This window comes from Chionomys nivalis, chromosome 1 (assembly GCF_950005125.1).
Source record: "Chionomys nivalis chromosome 1, mChiNiv1.1, whole genome shotgun sequence".
Classification (NCBI taxonomy): Eukaryota; Metazoa; Chordata; class Mammalia; order Rodentia; family Cricetidae; genus Chionomys; species Chionomys nivalis.
In genome coordinates, this window is record NC_080086.1 from 16,725,710 (window position 1) to 16,747,399 (window position 21,690).

Here is a 21,690-nt window from a genome sequence, read left to right on the forward strand (position 1 = left end):
TGTTCACCTTCTCTGCCAACTCATTCTTTAAATGCTACTTGTTTTGCTAAATCTTTCAGAAACTATTATATACTCAGCAGATTATTAAGAATCAACATGTAGATGAGGGCTGGGGAGATGTCTCAGTGGTTAAGAGCACATACCATTCTTGCAGAGGGGCCAAGTTTGGTTCCCAGCACCCATCATGTCAGGTGGGTCACAGCTTCCTGTAATTCCAGCTCCTGGGGATTAGATGCCTCTGGCTGCCATGGGAACCTTCACACACATGCACATGCCCGCACCCAGATGTATTCACACATACCCCTAAAAATAAGATCTTAAAAGAATCACTGTGTGGGAAGTCATGAACCTCGGCAAAAGCAATACTTTTACTACTTCAAGAAATGAAAAAAAATCATTTTTTACCTTTTCTTATTCAGAAAAATGTATAAAACTTAAATGTGTCAGAGGCAATAAATCTTAAACATTAATTAACAAATTTTATGTGTGTAAGATACTCAGGTTGATAAAGGAGCATTAATTACATTTGGGGAGGAAGTATTGCACTATTGGAGATAAACTGTGAGAATGCTGTTGTGTGGAGGGAAATGGCCAGGTCAAGATAAAGACCCAGCAGGTCAGAGCTAGATTATGCTAATGCCCTGCCCTCTGCTCCTGAAGTGAGAAACCTGCTGAGTGCAAGGAGGGCCTTTGAGTTTTGTGAGCTAAGTCTGATTTTAATCCTCCTGTAGAGGAAGAATTTGAGGGACCAAGAGGTAAATAATTTATTCAAGGTTCCTGTAGGAAGTGGCCAAGATTATGTTCTCTGAGGCCTGTGCCTCACTGTCTCTCCTGGTAGGTGCTTCATTGTAACTGAAGAGTAACAGAACAGAATACACACCCAGCATGGTAGCTCAGGCTAGTAATCCCAGCATTTGGGAGGTGGAAACAGGAGAATTAGGTGTTCAAGGTCATCCTCAACTGCAAAGTTAGCTTGAGGCCTGCCTACATGAGACAGTCTCAAAGCAAAATACAAGTAGACAGAAACAGCCTGGTGTAGTGGTACCTGCCTGCCTGTAATGTCAGCAGTAATTATAACATGATTTTGAGTATAGTCTGTGCTGTAGAGAGTTCAAGACAAGCATAGTTATGCTTGAGACTATGTCCATATCATTTAAACACTCTATAGAAATAAAATCAACCACAAACTTAAATATAAAAGTGAAAACACCTACATGCACCTTGATTTTAGGTATAGATCCCTGAGATAATTTTTACTGAAAATGCTGTCCATAGATGAAAACACGGGCAAAGTAGACTGACCAGGGAACAGTGTAAAGAAAATGAAATGAGTCATGTCAAGACTGTAGACGTACGCTCTCTCCATTCCATTTCACCCTCCTCAGTCTTTCTCCTCACTGCCACCAGTTTTCACTTTCCCCCTGCTTTCCCTGAAACATAAAGCCAGCCATTTGATCTTCAGCTTAAGACTCTCCATGTTGCTCTTAGAATAAAAACCTTAAGGGAAACATGGCCTGCCTGCCTTCCTGTATAAAACTTTATCCAGTATGGTATGAGCTAGCCCTTCTCTTACTCAGTGTAGCCAGTGTCCAATCATCACCCTTCATTTAGGAAGAATCTGCTTTCTTTTTAGTCCTTTAAACACCAAGACTATATAGCATGAGCATTAGAGAATCAGATTTTTGTTAGAATTTCTCGTCTCCATTTGCTAGCTGTGCAACTGAGCAAAAGTTTCCTTTATATTATGAACCTCAGCAAAAACAATACTTTTACTACTTCAAGAAATGAAAAAAAATTTTTTTTTACCTTTTCCTATTCAGAAAAATGTCCCTCAATTTGAGCCTATTTTTATACAGTTTCCCTGAGACTAGGCATTCTGTGGGGACTGGCAGGAGTAGGATGTTACAGACGGTGCCTTGTTTTCAGTACCCCACAGTGAGAGGTTTATCATGTCAGTTCTGTCTCTATTGATGATGTTGACATAGCTTGTTTTTGGTATTATCATCCAGACTTTCTTTGTAGTTGCTATCTTCTCCTTGTTAATAAGTAATCTGTAGGATGTACAATGAGATCGTGTAAATGTTCTTTTTTTATTTTTTAAATTGTTTTTATTGAATTACATATTTTTCTCTGCTTCCCTCCCTTCCTCTCCTCTTCCCTTCTACCCTCTCCCATGATCTCCATGCTACCAATCTACTTAGGAGGTCTTGTCCTTTTCTTCTTCCCTCCTCACTAGATCCTTGTATATCTCTCTTAGGGTCTTCTTTGTTGTCTAGGTTCTCTGGGATTGTGAATTGTGGCTGGTTTTTCTTTGCTTTATGTTTACAAGCCACTTACAAGTGAGTACATATTATATTTGTCTTTCTGGGTCTGGGTTACCTCACTCGATATGATGTTTTCTAGGTCTATCCATTTGCCCACAGATTTCAAGATGTCATTATTTTTTTCTACTGTGTAGTACTTCATTGTGTAAACGTACCACAGTTTCCTTATCCATTCCTCGGTTGAGGGACATTTAGGTTGTTTCCAGATTCTAACTATGACAAATAATGCTGCTATGAACAGAGTTGAGCATATGTCCTTGTGGTACGATTGAGCATCCTTTAAGTATATACCCAAAAGTAGTATTGCTGGGTCTTGAGGTAGGTCATTTCTTAATTTTCTGAGAAATCATCATACTGATATCCAAGGGAGCTGTACCAGTTTGTACTCCCACTAGCAATGGAACAGTGTTTCCTTTACCCCACATCCTCTCCAGCATAAGTTGTCATCAGTGTTTTTGATCTTGGCCATTCTTACAGGTGTAAAATGGAATCTCAGAGTTGTTTTGACGTAAATTTTCTTTTTGCAAATAAACCCTGACCTCTGGTTTTGCACTCCTGGTGTTCCTTGTCTGTATCAGGCATATCTGTATATTGGTTTCAAGTAGTAGATTATTAAAATGTGGAAAAAAAGATGTCGGATTTATTTTCAGTTTGTTGTTTCTGAGAGAGCTTTATGCAATAGTAGTAATTAAAAATATTTTGTGGTTATGTATGTCATGGCTTTATTTTTTTCTTTTTAATGATTTTTAGGTTCATGTACTGGACAGACTGGGGAGAAGTGCCAAAAATAGAACGTGCTGGAATGGATGGTTCAAGTCGCTCTGTTATAATAAACACTGAAATTTACTGGCCAAACGGACTGACTCTGGATTATGAGGAGCGGAAGCTTTATTGGGCAGATGCAAAACTGAATTTTATCCATAAATCAAACCTGGATGGAACAAGTCGGTAAGATTGCCTTGTTTTAAATTTTAATTTTATGTATTTGACTGCATGAGTGTATGTGCACATAAGGGTGTGCCTGATCTCTCAGAACTGGAGTCCCAGGCATTTATGGAGCACCTCTCTATTCTATGTGTTCTGGGATCTGAACTCCATTTAATATGACTGCTCAGTAGGTACTCTTACTGCTGACTCGTCTCTAGCCTGCCATGCCTTTTTCTTTTTAAAATTTAATAAAACTTTATTATATCAACCAAAGAGTAATAGAGGAAGACATCCAACATTGAGCTTTGGCCTCTAAACATATGCACACATGCACATGTATGTGCCAGCATGAATCAGCAGCATATACATGTGCACAAACATGCTCAGCCTTCCTCACTCCCATGTAGTTATATTTCTTATGTGATGTCAACATTTTCAGCATGTAGACTTAGTGAGGCTTTGTTTAAAAAAAAGTTCTGGTTGTCTGGGTCCACCTTTCTGTGGGTGACATCATAGCACTCAGAATGCAGAGGGATTGAATCTCTGAATTTGAGGCAACAGAGAGGTAACATGGCTTCATTGTCTATGCAGGGGTGAGCAGGGAGATAACATGCCATCACTATATGTGCAGGGGTGAGCAGGGAGATAACATGGCATCACTATATGTGCAGGGGTGAGCAGGGAGATAACATGGCATCACTATATGTGCAGGGGTGAGCAGAGGTAACATGCCATCACTGTATGTGCAGGGGTGAGCAGGGAGATAACATGCCATCACTGTCTATGCAGGGGTGAGCAGGGAGATAACATGCCATCACTGTCCATGCAGGGGTGAGCAGGGAGATAACATGACATCACTATATGTGCAGGGGTGAGCAGAGGTAACATGCCATCACTGTATGTGCAGGGGTGAGCAGAGGTAACATGCCATCACTGTATGTGCAGGGGTGAGCAGGGAGGTAACATGGCATCACTGTATGTGCAGGCGTGAGCAGAGGTAACATGGCATCACTGTCTCTGCAGGGGTGAGCAGGGAGGTAACATGCCATCACTGTATGTGCAGGGGTGAGCAGGGAGGTAACATGCCATCACTGTATGTGCAGGGGTGAGCAGAGGTAACATGGCATCACTGTATGTGCAGGCGTGAGTAGAGGCAACATGGCATTACTGTCAGGGGTGAGCAGGGAGGTAACATGACTTCACTGTGCAGAGGTGAACAGGAAGGTAACATGGTATCACTGTCTCTGCAGAGGTGAGCAGGAAGGTAACATGGTATCACTGTCTCTGCAGGGGTGAGCAGGGAGGTAACATGGTATATCATAGGATTTGAAAGTAGGGAAGCTCCAAAAAAAACATCAGCTCTGAGGGACAGTAGGATGTGGCACATATTACGTTTGGCAAGTGGATTTCTGAATTCAAGGCCAGCTTGGTCTATAGTACCGAGTTACAAGGACTATTAGGGCTAAACAGAGACCTTGCTCAAACTCCTCTATACCCCCCAAAAATGATTGACAGGAAATATGGAACAATGGCTGCTCGCTGAAATATCTGGCAAGTGTTGTGTGTCCATGGGAAGGACAGGTGGAGTTAGGAATTTAACCCCAGTGAACTCTTTGAAAACGGTAAGGCCAGGGCTCTTACTCAGGTTAGGGCACCACATTGAAAGGAAAGAAATTGCCTGGGAGAACTGTTTCACAGTTGTACAGAAAGGCACACTGGAACAGGGAGAGATGAAGGGAGGAGAGAAGAGTTTTCAAGAAGGAGACACCTAGTGGCTCTCAGAAGCTAAACTTTGAACATCATAGGAACAAGGGGGATGTGTTTTGTGAAGCTAAAACTACCTTAAATATTGCTTTCTTTTTAAAAGTTCAGAGAAAATATTTTGACAAAGGAGAATGAGAAAAGAATCAGATGAAGTGCCATTTAAAGTTACTGCAAAGGAAGAAAGAATAAGGAACAGAACATACACACACACACACACACACACACACACACACACACACAGCATTCCAGAAAACTTCAACATAGAAGAGAGGGCAAACCTTTGTTTAAATATGACCAAAAGTTAATGTAAAATCAATATAACATGTAAAGGAAAATGACACAAGAAAAGTTCTGAAATTAGATTACTAAAACTTAGAAAAATTTGTAAGTGAAAGAAAAATCATTTTAGGTAAAGGAAAAACAACTGAAGAACAAAAAAAAATCTACCTTAAATGATCAGTGACATAAGAAAGTTTGATAGAAATTAAAAGGAGGAAAAATGTAATTTTATAGATTTTTTTTTTTTTTTTTTTTTGGTTTTTCGAGACAGGGTTTCTCTGTAGCTTTGGAGCCTGTCCTGGAACTCCCTTTGTAGACCAGGCTGGCCTCGAACTCACAGAGATCTGCCTGCCTCTGCCTCCCTAATGCTGGGATTAAAGGCGTGCACCACCACCGCCCAGCCATAGATCTTGATAGGACATCTAATAGAGACTTTCTAAGTGTCTCAATAACATTGAAAGACCTTCAGGAAGATGTTGAAAAAAAATTGAAATAAAAGCAGAAAGAAATTTCTGTATCTGAAATGAACAATTCTTGAAGTTAAAAAATCACTAGGGAATTTAAAGGCAGCTACCTTTAAATTTGAACAAAAACAACAAAACAAAACAGAAACAAAACAGATAGGAAACTTGAGATAGGGCAAGGAACAGAATCAAGTGGAGGACTAGAAAGGACAAAAACTGTGAGAGGGAATGGTGGTGTGGGACTTCATTGGGTGGACTAGTGTGTTCAACGTCTAGATTCCAGAGGAAAAGAGGAGAAATCTCTGAAGAAACCATTGCTGGAAACCATCAGATCTGAAGAAAGACAGGAGTGCCAGTGTTTGAGAAGCTGTTGAACTTCATGCAAGAGGAACATAGCATGAGACAAATTATAAGCACATTTAGAAAAGCCAAAGATACATAATGTTAAAAGTAAAAAGAGAGGTGACTTGTTATGTACAAGGGAACTTGATTAGAGAATAGGCAGAATTCTTAAAGAAACAATGCAGACCAAAAGGCAGTTGGCCAGTTTTCAAAGGGCCAAAAGAAAAAAAAAAGTAAACTTGGAATCCTATATCCATCAAAACTTCAAAAGTGAGTAAGAAAGTGAAACATTCCCAAATAAACAAAAGCTGGAAGGATCTTTCCATATAACAATTTTTCTTTGGGCAAACAAACCATTAGGGCACAATAGACTGGGAAACCTGCTCCACTAGTCCTCCTGAAGCTTGATGATTAGGATGTAGGAAATGTTCTTTATACTTGGCTTTTGCATGGACTTTCCATAGTGCTTTGTTCATTTTTCTTGTCTGAGCCATGTCTCATTCTCTCTGCAGCCTCCTGAGCTCTTGCTAGTTTCTCATATTTATTTAACTTTTCCTGCTGAGGTCTCTGATTTAGTGTTACCTGGTTTCACCAGATTATTTTTTCCAGATCTTATTGGTTTATTTATTACCCTATTATGTCTTAACCTATTTTAAAAACAAAATCCAGTTTTCCCTTTCACCGATAATTGAGATTGCTTGTATTGGTGTATATTTACAAATTTATGTTTATATATATATGTATATATATATATATATATATAATACAGGATTGGAAAAATAACCTTTATATTTTTATGCTTCTAAATCTTTATAAAGAATGCATATTCCTTTTATAATCAGGAGAAAAATAACAACTGGGGAAAAAGAATTCAGGTATCAGAATTTGCTATGGTTTTGGTTCCTTTGTGTGTTTCCTCTCATTTCTAATACTAACTTTCCTTCTGGCGAATCTGTAATCTTTTGGGGCCCAGTTTTTAGCTTAGATTTTTCTCATGAGACCCAGTTAGATATTATTTTGAAATATTCTGTCAATCAAAAATTTCTTATGCGGGGGAGGCACATGCCATGGTTGGCATTTAGAGGTCAGAAGATAACTTAAGAGTCAATTCCTGGGTGGTGGTAGTACACGCCTTTATTCCCAGGTGGATCTCTGTGAGTTCAAGGCCAGTGTGGTCTATAAGAACTAGTTCCAGGACAGCTAGGGCTGTTAGTGGAGAAATCCTGTCTCGAAAAACAAACAAACAAAAACCAAGCAATAGTCAATTCCTTCTTACTACCAAGCGGGCCCTTCTCATCAGGACTTGGCAGCAAATGCCCTTACCTGTTGAGCCATCAGGATGGTCCCCATTCTGTCAGTTTTAATAATAGTTTATTCATTAGTTCTGTTACTGAATTCTTTCTTAATGTAGATAAGATTTCATCGTTGGACATATGGTTTCTGTCACTACAGTTTGTGTCTCCATTTTCTTGATGGCATATTTTGAAACGAATATTAAAGTTTTTATTATAAGCAATTTATCAGTGTTTTTTCTTTTTGTGTTTTGTTTTTGTTTTTCAAGACAGAGTTTCTGTGTGTAGCTTTGGAACACGTCCTGGAACTCACTCTGTAGACCAGGCTGGCCTTGAACACAGAGATCTACCTATTTCTGCCCCCAAGTGCTGGGATTAAAGCACCTGGTCAGTTGCTTTGCTCTTGTTAAATTGCTTTTGGTGCTCCTAGTAACCTTTGTCTGACAAGAAGTGATAAATATTTTCTTCTATCATAAATATTTTCTTCTATGAGAGAAACTCCCAAGAGTTTTATTATTATAATGCTTACGTTTAAATCAGATGTATGATCCATTTTGATTTGCTTGTGTAGGTTAGCTCTTGAATTCCTTTATAAAATATATCCCTGATAGTATTTTAAATGGATAACTTGAAAAGGAATTCAGTGTTATGTATTTATGTATTACAATATAAATATTTTACTCATAGTGTTGGAGATTGAGTCCAGGGCCTCACTACGCACTATGGGCTGGGGTTTTTAATCTAGGCCCTCATGCCTGCTGGGCAATGTAGTACCCCTGAACTGCATATCCTTTGCCCTTTAGGCTATTATTTATTTTTAAAGAAATACATTAATTTTTAAAGAATGTTATTATTTATGTGTGTGGGGACATCAGAGGACAACTTTCGGGAATCACTTCTCCCCTTTTATTTTTATGTGAGCTATGGGACCAAACTCGGGCTGCCAGGCTTGCCTAGGAAGGACCCTTACCCATTGAGCCATCTTGTCAGCACTTCTTTATTTTTGTGGTGCTCAGTATTGAAACAAGAACCTCATACATGTCAGGCAAATACATTTATTCCTAGTCATTATTTTTAGTAGCAAAATTAGAACTTTTTTTTCATTACTCAGCATATAGAAGTACAAACTATTTTTGTTTATGAATCATTTAATCTTAAATCTTGTTGAATTCACTAGGTTTGGGAAGATTGGTTTTAAAAAAACTACATATTCTGTATACATAGTCATTTCATCTGGGTGGGGTGTTCTTTTGCTTGGTCACATTAGCTACATCCTCTGATACAATGTAGAGTAGAGACATCTTTTGCTCCTCTAGGATCAGCATTTATTGCCAGATTAGCAGAATGTTAGGCGCAGATTTTTTTGTAAAGTGCTTTCTTCAGGTGAAGGAAGTTTTCTTTTATTCTTAGTTTATTGACTTCATTTTAAATCATGAATGATTATGGATCTTGCCTATTTATTTTATATCTATAGAAGTAGTTGGTTGTGTTTTTTAAAAAATAAACATTGTAAATGGCGCTTTTAATTGTTAAACCAAGCTTGTATTTCTTGGATGAATTCACCTTAGTGATGATTTATAATTCTTTTTATATGTTCTGTTGAGGATTTTTATGTCCTTATTCATGAAGGATATTAGTATATATTTGATTTTTTCTAGTATCTTTGTGATATTGTTACTTTAGAACCAGCCTCTAAGAATGAGTTGGGAAATGTCTTCTTTACCTTTATTCTCCCAGAGTGTGGTACCAAATATTTCTGTTGTCTGCCCATCTATTTTTCTTATTTATTTGTTTGTTTGTTTGTTTGCTTGCTTGCTTAAATGTCTGGTAGATTTAATCTGTGATGCTGTATGGGCCTGGCTATTTCTTAGAGATTCTGTGACTGACTGAGTTTGTTTATGCATCTCTGTTGTCTTCCTCCATGAATTTTTATTAGTAATTGGTTTCTTTCTAAGAATGTTTCCATTTCCTGTAAGTTGACTAATTTGTTGGCACAAAGTTGTTTATAGTTGCTCCTTGTAATACATTTTTTGATTTTTTTTTAAAAGTATGATGTTTTCCTTTCAGTTATGATGTTCAGTTTTAGTTTATGCCTTTGTTTTTTCTTTGCCAGTATAGCTACAGGTTGCATTTTCATTAATCTTTCAAAGAATCAACTTTCTATGTTATATCTTCCCATACTTCTTTTTGCCTTAATGTACTCTTCCTTTTACAGTGTCTTCAGGCTGAGGCGGGTTGAAAGGAGGTTAATTTGCCATCTATCTCCTAATTAAGGCATTTGTAGTCTATAAATTTACCTTCTTTGATGGATGCTCATAAATTTTTATGCATTGTACTTGTGTTTTATTTTAGCTCGGTATTTAACCAATCTTGTGATTTCTTCCTTAGCTAGTTGTTGTTTTATATATATATATATTGAGCTGGTTCTCATTCTGTATGATTGCCTACATAGGCCTCAGATTTGTGGTAATATTTCTGCCTCAACCTCTGAAGTGTTAGGATTATAGCTATGAGCTGCCTGCTTCATGAGACGATGCTTATATAGAAGAAAATGAGGAAGAATTTAGAAAATGAAAAATTGAGAAAGAAATTTAATTTCTCAGTTCTTTATCCATTTTTATTTCTTTTATAAAAGATTTATTTACGTGTGAGTGTTTTGCCTGAATGTGTATGTGCATTGTGTGTGCTTGGTGCCTGTGGAAGTCAGAGGAGGGCAATTGATCCCTAGGACTAGGATGGTTGTGAACCAACAAGGGGTTCTGGAAACTGAACCCAGATCCTTTGTAAGAGCAGTAAGTGCTCTTAACTGGTGAGCCATCTCTTCAGCCCTGGTTTTTAGTTTCTTGATGAATTCCAATTTGGACAGAAAAAATACTTTGTATAGCTGTAGCATTTATTTGATGGATGGGCCTGGAGTACTGGGTTATAAACCTGTGTCACTTCACCAGGCAAAGGCATGCATTAGTATGGATGCTTATATTTTAGTCGTGGAGAGTGAACACAGGCCTTTATGAGTGTTAGTGAGTGCTCTGTTTCTGAGCCACGTCTCCTGAGATTTAGTTTTTTAATGAGCTGGCATGTATAGTTGAAATGTAACAGTGGTAGAGAGAGCCCTTGCCTGCGTATGCATGCCCTGAATTCAATTCCCAGGTCTACAAGAAAAATAAGGAAATGAAAGGAGAAAATTGATGATTTAGGTCAACTAGTCAGTATGCTGTTCTAAAATATAAATTAGTTGCCTTCCTCTTGTGCTCAGTTTTTAATTTTTAAAATAAAATATGTCTTGAATTTGCAATACTTTAAGTCAGGACTGGTTCATGTGTCGCAGATACTGTTTCCACAATTCCACAGTTGTCCTTGCAGAGACCATGAAGTCACCCTATGAATGCAAAGTTGAACTGTTCTCTTCAGTAGCTTATGTATTCATGTCTGTCTCATCTCCCTCCCCAAGGCTGAGTATTGGAAAACACAGTTTATGAAAATATCGAAGTATTTATTGTCTTAAATGTTTGTTTGACTGAAATCATAATTTATTCATTTTGTTGAGAGCACTTACTAACTGAACAGCTCTGACACTGCAAAGTGCTGCGTCTTGAGGGCTAGATCTTTCTTTTTATGCAATATGTTTTGTTTGTGAAATTCTAGTTTTGTATTATGAACATATTGTGCCAATGGTTAGCTGTCTGAATTGAGAAGTTTAGTTATAGTAAAATAAAAACAAATAAAATAGCTTAGATAATAATTTTCTAGAGCTAGACTGAGTGCTGTCTGTCACTTTAACATCATGTTTATGTTTTCAGTTATAGTTACTAAAATCATAAGGTTGAAAAGCAGGCTCAAGCTCTTTGTTCTTACACATTAAGAGGGACAGACCTCTTGTTGTCTTAAATCTACTTCCTGGTGTCAACTGTTACCCCTGGGGTTTTCCTCTTTGCTTATTTTTTTCTCCTGCTGATGTTAATTACATGAAAGAATAGAAAATGTGAGTCTAGAGGTAGTTGCTGAGAAGGGAGACGGACAGCAACCTTAAAATTTGGGTTTCTCTGTCCTGTGATTTAGTTGGCCATTCTGAATGTTTGGTCAGGGTTTTTGACAACTTGAAAACATATGTGAATTTTTTTCATAGATGGATTTAACCTACAGGTATGTCTTCCTTAGTATGTGTATGTGTTGACTCTCTTCATTGCTGAGTGATAATGATGTCATAAAAGAAAATTTTAGAAGTTTGAGTTTTTCTTTTTGTGTTAATAGGCAGGCAGTGGTTAAAGGTTCCCTTCCACATCCTTTTGCCTTGACGTTATTTGAGGACACACTGTACTGGACTGACTGGAATACACATTCTATTTTGGCTTGCAACAAGTATACTGGCGAGGGTCTGCGTGAAATCCATTCTAACATCTTCTCTCCCATGGATATACATGCTTTCAGCCAACAGAGGCAGCCAAATGGTAAGTGATCTGGATTTTGAAATTCCAGGTTGGAAGAGCTCTGCAGCAGTCTGATGTCTGGCTTTTAGTGAGGCCCTGGCGGGGAGGAGGGGCATATCCAAATGCAGTGGAGGACTGAAAGGGAAGAACATACAAACAATTCAGGTTATTACACCAGTCTAAACCTTGTTGCGTGGTACCTTTTACCACATAATGTCTTGTCTTTTATTTGGGGCTGGGATAATAGAAGTGGCAAACAGAAATGAACAAAAAATTAAGCATGCTAAGTTTATAAATAAATGCATTTCTTGTTCATATTTTTTTACTGTTCTGATATGTTCATCTGAGTGTGCTAAAAAAAAATACTGATTGAATAGGAAGCCTCTCTTAACTCAGCTAATGAATTCCAGCACCTAAGTGTGCTGAATAAGCCACCTGCTTGAACATTCATCTGCATTCCTCCTCTTCCTCTAGTGTGTTTCTCTTTCTAACTTTGCTTCTGGTTTTGGTTACCCTTTACAAAGACATGGGGCTGTGTCTGCTGACAATGACCCCTTGTAGGAGAGGCATGGATTTGGATTTTATGAGAGAATGGTAAATGTTTGGGACTTGTCTGTAAATAAATGTTTGGTGTGTGTCTGAGTATATTTCAAATAGTTTTCCATAGCCAAAAAGGAAGAGTGCTTGGATTTTGAGTTGTTTGATACTAGTTCTTTCCAGTTAGGGGGATTTAATCAAATATTGAATGTGTTACATTGGAGTTTGATGACTGAGTTCATAAAAGCATTTTAAAATAGATGTGTTAATCTATGTAAAAATAAAATGTTTATGTAGTCCTTTGTGAACTTTGTATTCTCATGATTAGTCCTCAGAAAGTCTCCAAACCCTGTTTTAAATGACATAGTTGATTCTTTGATTTACTGGCTTGAGAATGTTAGTTATTTTTGATGATTTATGTTTATGTCTTACGTTGTATTGCTCTCTCTTTTTTTTTCTTTCAAGGTCTTTGAGGATGCTCTCTATCCTCATGAATGTTATTTGAATATATCCATTTCTACAGTGTTCATAACTTGGCTGCTTTTTTTTTTTTGTTTGTTTTTTTTTTTTTTTTTTTTCGAGACAGGGTTTCTCTGTGGCTTTGGAGCCTGTCCTGGAACTAGCTCTTGTAGACCAGGCTGGTGTCGAACTCACAGAGATTCACCTGTCTCTGTCTCTTTCTTATTCTTGCTTTCTCTCTCTTTTTTGCAGTGCTACAGACTGACTCTAGGTTTTGTACATTCTAGACAACTACTCAAACCATTAAACTACAACTCAAACTGTTAAAAAATTAAAATAAGGCCGGGCGGTGGTGGCGCACGCCTTTAATCCCAGCACTCGGGAGGCAGAGGCAGGCGGATCTCTGTGAGTTCAAGGCCAGCCTGGTCTACAAGAGCTAGTTCCAGGACAGGCTCCAAAACCACAGAGAAACCCTGTCTCGAAAAACCAAAAAAAAAAAAAAAAAAATTAAAATAAGAATGGAAACAGGATCCCACATATCTCACACTGACCTTGAGCTCCAGTTCCCAGTGGGGGATTTGGGGTGTGTGTCATTGTGCCTGTCTTTCTGTGTTCCACTTTCCCTCCTTTAGTCTATTGAATTTATCATTTTCATCTTGTTCATTCCAAAGGATGGCTTTCCAAATTTCTAATTGTATTTTTTGGCTTTCATACCCTCTGCCACAGCATGTTCCCATTCTTGATGTTCTCCCAGTCTACAGAAATCTTAGCCTCTATTTAACAGTGTTCTCCTTACTGCTTCCCAGTGCCTGGTCTCTAAGTTTTTATTCTGAAGGCTTTTTACCACACCCAAAATGTTCAGAATGACCCCTCCTGTCCTTCAGGGTGCCTGCTGGGCCTCATGCATTCTGTGAAGATTTTCCCCCCAGCTTTTTAAACACTGAGATTAATTCCTCATTGATTGTCTACCCTCTTTTAGTTGAAATGTGCAATATAATATTTAGCTTCCTTGTTTTCTTTCCATTTCTATAGTTTATTATTTTAACTCATTAATAAGTTTATAAGTTCCATTAGGGCAAAGACCTTCTGCTTTTCTTCTTAGTTACTTCTCTTTGGATTAAAAAACCCACTAAGTTTTCACTAATTAATTCCTTTCCTTACAGATGGTTGGTAGTCAAGCACCTGGAGGAAATTTGGTAGTCATTTTGGTTTATCACAGTTGCTCATGTTATGGTTGTTAACCTTTGTGTATCCAGAGTGAGTGAGGTCATCCCTAATCATTGGTATTAATCAGTGTGATTTATATTTGACAGCTACAAATCCATGTGGAATTGATAATGGTGGCTGTTCCCACTTGTGTTTGATGTCTCCAATCAAGCCTTTTTATCAGTGTGCTTGTCCAACTGGGGTCAAGCTTCTGGAGAATGGAAAAACCTGCAAAGATGGTAAGATCATTATTATTCAAGTGAGAAAAAAATCCTGAGAGCAGTTGGATTCTGTATGAACAACTTTGTATTTCTTTTGTAAACTCTAGCGTTGGCAGTGCTTTGGGAGACTAGTCACCCAGGTGACTGCTAGCAGAGGTGGTTTATGTTTTGTGGCATCTTTTTATTTTATGTTATTTATTTAGTACTTAAGAAACATTGTGTTTTTGGAAAAAACAAATTGACAAACAGGTACTGTTTCTCTTGGGCAAATTTCATAGCCACTGAAATCACAATCTCATAATACTTAGTAACACCAGTAAATAAAAAAGAACTGAATGAAAATTATTAAACTTTTATTGATGAAGAATAAAATGGAATAGGTAAAGTTTTCTATTAAACTATTGAAAGATATTTTTGACTGTTTTTTAATGAGAAAGAAGTACCTTAAGAAAAAGTTGCTCGTTGTACTGTTAAAGTAACTTTATTTTTTTACCTCAGCCGGTCCTCTTGTCCTTTCCTTCTCACTCTTATTAATTCTCTATAGATAGAGGACATGCTGGAGAAGGGCACAGGCTTAGGACATTGCAAGGGGCTTTTAGTTTGGGAGAACACCAGCACTTTTTGTCTTAATGAGGATGTTATTCTTCATTCTTACTCCTATGGGTCACCATTCTCTGGCAACAAGCAGAATCTGGTAGGAAAATTGTTATATGTGCAGCAACTTCTTTATCTTCCTCGGAAAGCCTGGCGCCTTTCTTCTAGAGCGTGTTAGCTCCTGGCAAGGAGGTCAGCGAGTCAGTGAGATGGAATTGAGTCAATTTAGTGGATGTTTATTATGAGTTGGCGTTGATAAATTATCCTCATAGTCAAAGGTGAAGCTGGCTGACTCTTGTCAGATGGTTTCCATGGTAAACAGTGATTCGGTTTCAACTTAAACAAAAGGGTTTTTGTAGCATTGCTTTTCTGTTTAAAAATGTACCTTGACGTTGAAAACGAGGGTTTATTTCAGCAGTGGAAGTTTGTCCTCTCCTTCACAGTGGTGCACATGTACATGCTTAACCAGTTCTGAGTTCCAGGTGCATATTTAGCACCTAATAGCCTGAAGTTCTATATTGTTTTGATCACCTTGCTCAAATTAATAGTTCTGTGAATTCTTTGTAAAGTTCGATCTGTCTTTGTCAGTTAGCATGGGCAGTGAGTGTGCAGCATCGTTCCCGCTGTGCCTGCAGTTACCATTTGTGTTTCATCCTCTCCGGCTTAGCGTTCATGCATAGTCAGCCCTCCACTCAGACAGCTGATGCTGACGTTGGTCTCTATGATTCCAAATTCATATTTAAGTTTATATGCCAGTATTTCTTTACACACATTTTAGCTGGGATTTTTTTTTTCTCCTTGCTCATTCAATTGACAGTTTACATATTATTTTTATTAGTCCTTAGATGATTATTTTGCTGGTGTTTTACTTGAACATTAAAACAAACAAAAATATTAAGCTTAATATTTTTATTTTTAATTATGTTTTCATTGGGTCCTATGTAAGAATTTCAGAAATTTGCCAGGTGGTGATGGTGCATGCACTTGGGAGACAGAGGCAGGCCGATCGCTGAGTTCGAGACCAGCCTGGTCTGTAAGAGCTGGTTTCAGGACAGCCAGAACTATTACACAGAGAAACCCTGTCTTGAAAAACTTAAAAAAAATTTTTTTTTTATTTATAACTCTGTTTTTATTTTTAATGATATATTAGCTGATACTTACTGAATACTTTATGATTAGTACCTTCCGGAATATTATATTTATCCTTAATTTTTATATTTAGCTGAATCTAGGTTTACAGTGACTGTATTTCTTCTCAGTTTGTTTCCCTATTTGAACCAGATTTTATTGGCTCAAATACTCTTAACCACTGTTGCACTTCTTAAGTTCCCTTCTCCGCAGCTTCCCTTGTCCACAGGGCTGTTGGATATTGCTCTGTGTTTCTTTAACAGAGAGACAGTTTACGTGCCATAACATTCTTCTATTTCAGAATTGAGTCTTTAACATTTTTGTCCTAGATTTTTTTATCATTGTGTGCACACATGTTACGAGCACACCTTTGCATGCACATGTCTGTGCATGTGTACAGGTGTACATGGAGGCCAGAGAACAAATTCAAGTGTCACTTTCCAGGTGCCACCCTCTTTTTCCCTTTGGAGGTAGATCTCTGTCTGAGACACAGGGATCTACCTATCTTTGCCTTTCTCCCAGGAGTGCTCGTGTATTGCCACCATGGCTGGCTTTTGTCTGTGGGCTGAGGGGGTGAGACTTGGGTCTTTATGGTTATAAGGCAAGCAGTCCACACCCCTAACCCTTCTGGACCTCTAAAACATGGTTCTTTTTTTTTTTGGTTTTTCGAGACAGGGTTTCTCTGTGGTTTTGGAGCCTGTCCTGGAACTAACTCTTGTAGACCAGGCTGGTCTCAAACTTAGAGATCCACCTGCCTCTGCCTCCCAAGTGTTGGGATTTAAAACATGGTTCTTGAAAAAAGGCTCTGGAGTCTACAAATTTCTTCCATTACTGCTTAGCTATGAGAAATGAAATGATGATTGATTAGTTTTGCTTACCTTTATCCAGGGGTTATCCAGTAAATGAAAGCAAGTGTGAATTGCAACTTGATTTGGAGAGGTTAGCCATTAAGGAGTTTGCACTGACTTTTCTGTTTCACAGTATTACGTTTTAGTTCTACTCTAAGGAGAGTAGAATAAACTCAGTTAATTTCAGTTCCTGAGGACTTCTACGTGCTTTATATAGATTGGTTAAACTTTGCCTGTGACATTCAAATGATTGCTTGATATTACTTTGTTGTTGTTTTAGGTGCCACTGAACTATTGCTCTTAGCCCGACGGACAGACTTGAGGCGCATTTCTTTGGATACACCAGATTTTACTGACATTGTCCTGCAGTTGGAAGATATCCGGCATGCCATCGCCATAGACTATGACCCTGTAGAAGGCTATATCTACTGGACTGATGATGAAGTGAGGGCCATCCGTCGTTCCTTCATAGATGGATCTGGTAGTCAGTTTGTGGTCACTGCCCAGATCGTCCATCCTGATGGTATTGCTGTTGACTGGGTTGCAAGAAACCTGTACTGGACAGACACTGGCACTGACCGGATAGAGGTGACAAGGCTCAATGGGACCATGAGGAAGATTCTGATTTCAGAGGACTTAGAGGAGCCCCGGGCTATTGTGCTAGATCCCATGGTTGGGTAAGAAGCACTTATATTAGTAATCCCTCTCCTCTCCTCTCCTCTCCTCTCCTCTCCTCTCCTCTCCTCTCCTCTCCTCTCCTCTCCTCTCCTCTCCTCTCCTCTCCTCTCCTCTCCTCTCCCCTCCCCTCCCCTCCCCTCCCCTCCCCTCCCCTCCCCTCCCCTCCCCTCCCCTCCCCTCCCCTCCCCTCCCCTCCCCTCCCCTCCCCTCCCCTCCCCTCCCCTCCCCTCTCCTCCCCTCCGTCCACATTGAATGATGATAATGTAATATATGGAATGGGTTTTACTTTTATTATTATACTTTCAGCTCATTTTTTATGTGCTTCTATAGGTACATGTATTGGACTGACTGGGGAGAAACCCCGAAAATCGAGCGAGCTGCTCTGGATGGTTCTGACCGAGTAGTTCTTGTTAACACTTCCCTTGGTTGGCCAAATGGCTTAGCTCTGGATTATGATGAAGGCACAATATACTGGGGAGATGCCAAAACAGACAAAATTGAGGTTTGTTTGTTTCTGTCATTTTAAAAAATAATTGAGACCATTGTTAAAATGATTTCTGGGTGAGTAGGAGTTTGATTCATAGTCTCTCAACAATCATCTGGGATTCCAGGATATTATTTCCAGAAATCTTCCTCGGTTCACAGTTCTAGGGATAATGGATATGTTCCACCTAATCCTAGCACCTCTGAGTTGTGTTGGTATAGGAAATGTGTGTTCCAGTGTTTCTTGTCTTAACAGCTTTTGTAAATGATTTTCTTTATTTTGGGTAAAGCAGCGACCTGAGTTTCCTAGAACCAGTTTCCATAAACAACAAGAAAACAATATCTATCTTATCTGTCTGTCTTATCTGTCTACCTACCTACCTATCTACCTATATAGATGTAGTGTGTGTGTGTGTGTGTGTGTGTGTGTGTGTAACTTGTTGTTTTTTGTTTGGAATTGGCAGTGGAATATATTAAGTATTCAGTTTGTTACATAAAAACAAAAATTTTGTTTATTGAGATATGGTTTCATTGTATAGATCAGGCTAGTCTCAGACCCATGATTTCTTGTGTTAGCTTCCTAAGTGCTGGGATTGTAGGCACCTGCCAACCATACCACGTTAAAAGAAGTTTTAAATTGATTTGTGGACTGTATAGTAGAAATAGTTAACCAAATCCTGGGGGAAAAAAGATTTGCCAAGTGATGGAATAAAGTTTGTGGGAGATAGAATTATGGTGAAAATAATCAGTAGTAAGTATTTTATCAGAATGTTTTGTAAGTGGCACATCCTTGATAGTGAGTGTGGATTGTGTGGATTAGGTTGTCCTTTTGGGGATTTGTGGCTTTTGTCTAAGGAATGGCTTTGGCAAAAAAAAATTTTTATAGATAGCCCCTTGCACATACCTTACGGATATGGAGTTTGAACTGTGGGACAGTTATTTTAGAAAGAGGATTCTGAGGAGTGCAAGGGATACTCAGGGAATAATGAATTAAAGGGTCTTTCTTCCAGAATGGAAACTTGAAATTGAAGAAACCCGTTAATACATCACCAGTCACAAATATTAGAAATTACATTTTTCCCCCTTACACCTGGTTTCCATTAACAGAAAGTTTTGTATGGCCTAACTGTAATGTTTCTCCTTGGCTAGAGTTTCAGTGCTCCACCCCCCATCCCAGTCCAAATTAGTGTTTGGATCTTCAGCAGCTGGAGGGGAGTGCTAGTATGCCAGAGGTGATAGATTCGTGTTTCAGACAGATTGCTAGCTTTGTTTACTTGGCTGTCTGTCACTCTCCCTACATGAAGATGTTAGGAAAATAGCTAAAAGCTCATGGATCTTAGAGGAAGTCCTGAGATTTTACACAGGGGGAAAATGCTTGATTTATTATCACCTTTTAAAAGATTTTTCTATTTGGTTTTGTCTTTTTTAGTTTATTGTGATTGACATGGAAAGAAAGGTGTTCTTACTGAGAATATGGTATTCTCTTTCCCACTTTCAGGTATATTATCTTAGACACATAAATTTAGTCAGAGTCACAAGTAGTTGAGGGGCCTTCAAATAGAGAAATGAAAATTTATTCATAAAGTGAGTGCATAATAATTGATTAAATAGAATTTATTGTGTAGATGATGGAATTGTTTGTCCCTTTTCCTTCTCTACTTCTTTGTCCCTATGCTATTATTTGTCCCCTTACTTAACATGCACAAGGCTTTGGTTTCTAGCACAGAGATGCTAGTTGTTTGCCTTTCCCTCAAGAAGGGGTGTGTGTGTCTGTCTGTGCAATCCATCCCCCCCCCCCCCCGACAGTGATAAATTTACTCTCAAGGAACTACAGAAAGGCTTCCTCTTTTTGCTCTGGAAATTTTGATGTGCTGTCACAAGTTAGATGTTGATGCTCTTGCCCTTTCTTTTCGGACACATCTAGAACACAACAGTTACTCAGTTACTCCTATTTATTCTGCTTTCTGCTGCCTTCTTCCTTCCTTCCTTCCTTCCTTCCTTCCTTCCTTCCTTCCTTCCTTTTTTTTTTGTCTTTCTTTGATCTTGGCTTTGTTGCCCAAGCTTTGTTGTCTTGGGCTGCAGTGATACTAGTGCCTTAGCCTCAGAGGGTTGGGACTAAAGTGTGTCACTACATCTTCCTTCTTAATCCCCCTTAACCCCCCCCCTTTAATGTGTAAAGTTGTCGATGGATATCAGACTGAGTTGTAAAAGCACAGCACTTCATCTTGTGTAATCTGAGGAAGAAAAGCATCCATTTTCTATCCAGAGACTAGCTGTCATTATGGAAGCATATGCCCCCAGCATTTTCATCTCTGTGTACTTGGCAATAGACAGATAATATTAAACTTGAAAAAATTGAGGAAGGTGTGTAATTTTAAAATTTAAGTGTTAGATTTTTGCTATATAGCAGAAGTTTCTGTGTGCTTTTCTGACCATAGTATGGATGATAAGATCCCTCTAATCCTTTTCTTTCAAGAAAACTTCCCAGCTTTGTCATACTGAGCGGTGGGGCTGCTCACTCCTGGAACTGTAAGGGAATATCAGACTACGATAGCCCTGTTTGCTTCTGAAGACCAAATATTTCTGGTACACTTGAGAAGAAAAGATAGTTATCTGGTAAATCATTCTGTAGCACAATAATTTCTTGTGTTGTGAGTGGAGGACAAAGAAGTGTTCAGAATGCGCAGGCTTTTGCTCCCTCAGTGGGTGGGGCTTGGAGCTACTTCTCTTTCTGTTGAAGTGACAGGTGCTGGTTGTGTTGAGTTGATTAAGAATTCAGAGAAATGAAGGAAAAGCATGGAAACCCTAACTCAGACTACATTCTTTCTTATAGAGCTGTAGAAAGGTAGGCTAAATTTTCTTGACACTTAGAATTGGCGTCTACAGATAGAGGCAGGACACAATGTTGTTAATGATGTCATGACACTTAGAATTGGCGTCTACAGATAGAGGCAGGACACAGTGTTGTTAATGATGTCATGACACTTAGAATTGGTGTCTACAGATAGAAGCAGGACACAGTGTTGTTAATGATGTCATGACACTTAGAATTGGCGTCTACAGATAGAGGCAGGACACAATGTTGTTAATGATGTCACTTAAAGAAAACTGGCGCCATACTTCTTCCATATAAAGATGTGTAGGTGAGGATAGTCTCCCTTAGCTCAGCAGCTGCTGTGGCTGTGTAGCTGTGGGTGGTGTTTAAAGGTGCAAGCTGGTGCTTGTCCTGCTGTTTCTGCAGTGCATGGGAATGCTGCCGTCATCTTGTGGGCAGACATTCGATAGCGTTTATGCTTTGTTCCTTAGGCTCCCAATCTTTACTATAGTGTTTTATGGCTTCTTGTATTAGCAGAAAGAAGTTTCAGTTTTTCTGGTAAGGGAGATTTCAGAAATCTTTATTTCTCTATTATATGACCTTATAGTTATAGGAAAATGATTATAATTTTGACAGCATTCATGTTTTTGGTCAGGTGTCACTGCCCCAAACATGGTTTGTACCTAGTACCTGCAATACTGCTTACTAATAGCAAAGACATGTCATTGATGCTTTAAAGCAATGCTTGCATAGTATAAAATTAAGAAAGTACTGTTATCCCCTACTCCTATTTTGAGTCTGGTCTCAAACTCATTTTCCTGCCTCGGTCTCCTCCCATCCCTTGGGAGACTACAAGAGTACATCACCCTATCCAGTTATTTTGTGTGTTCTTGAGGATGCTT

At 38.7% G+C, this 21,690-nt stretch overlaps 1 protein-coding gene across 1 annotated transcript in view; it reads left to right on the plus strand.

Moving 5' to 3' along the window:
• Lrp6 (LDL receptor related protein 6) overlaps positions 1–21,690 on the plus strand; it is a 132,300-nt gene that overhangs the window by 48,862 nt on the left and 61,748 nt on the right. Inside the window, exons 3-7 of the mRNA XM_057762761.1 lie at positions 3,075–3,272; positions 11,644–11,840; positions 14,129–14,260; positions 17,093–17,489; positions 17,821–17,992. Coding sequence (XP_057618744.1) covers positions 3,075–3,272; positions 11,644–11,840; positions 14,129–14,260; positions 17,093–17,489; positions 17,821–17,992 — 1,096 coding nt within the window. The remainder of the gene's footprint in view (positions 1–3,074; positions 3,273–11,643; positions 11,841–14,128; positions 14,261–17,092; positions 17,490–17,820; positions 17,993–21,690) is intronic.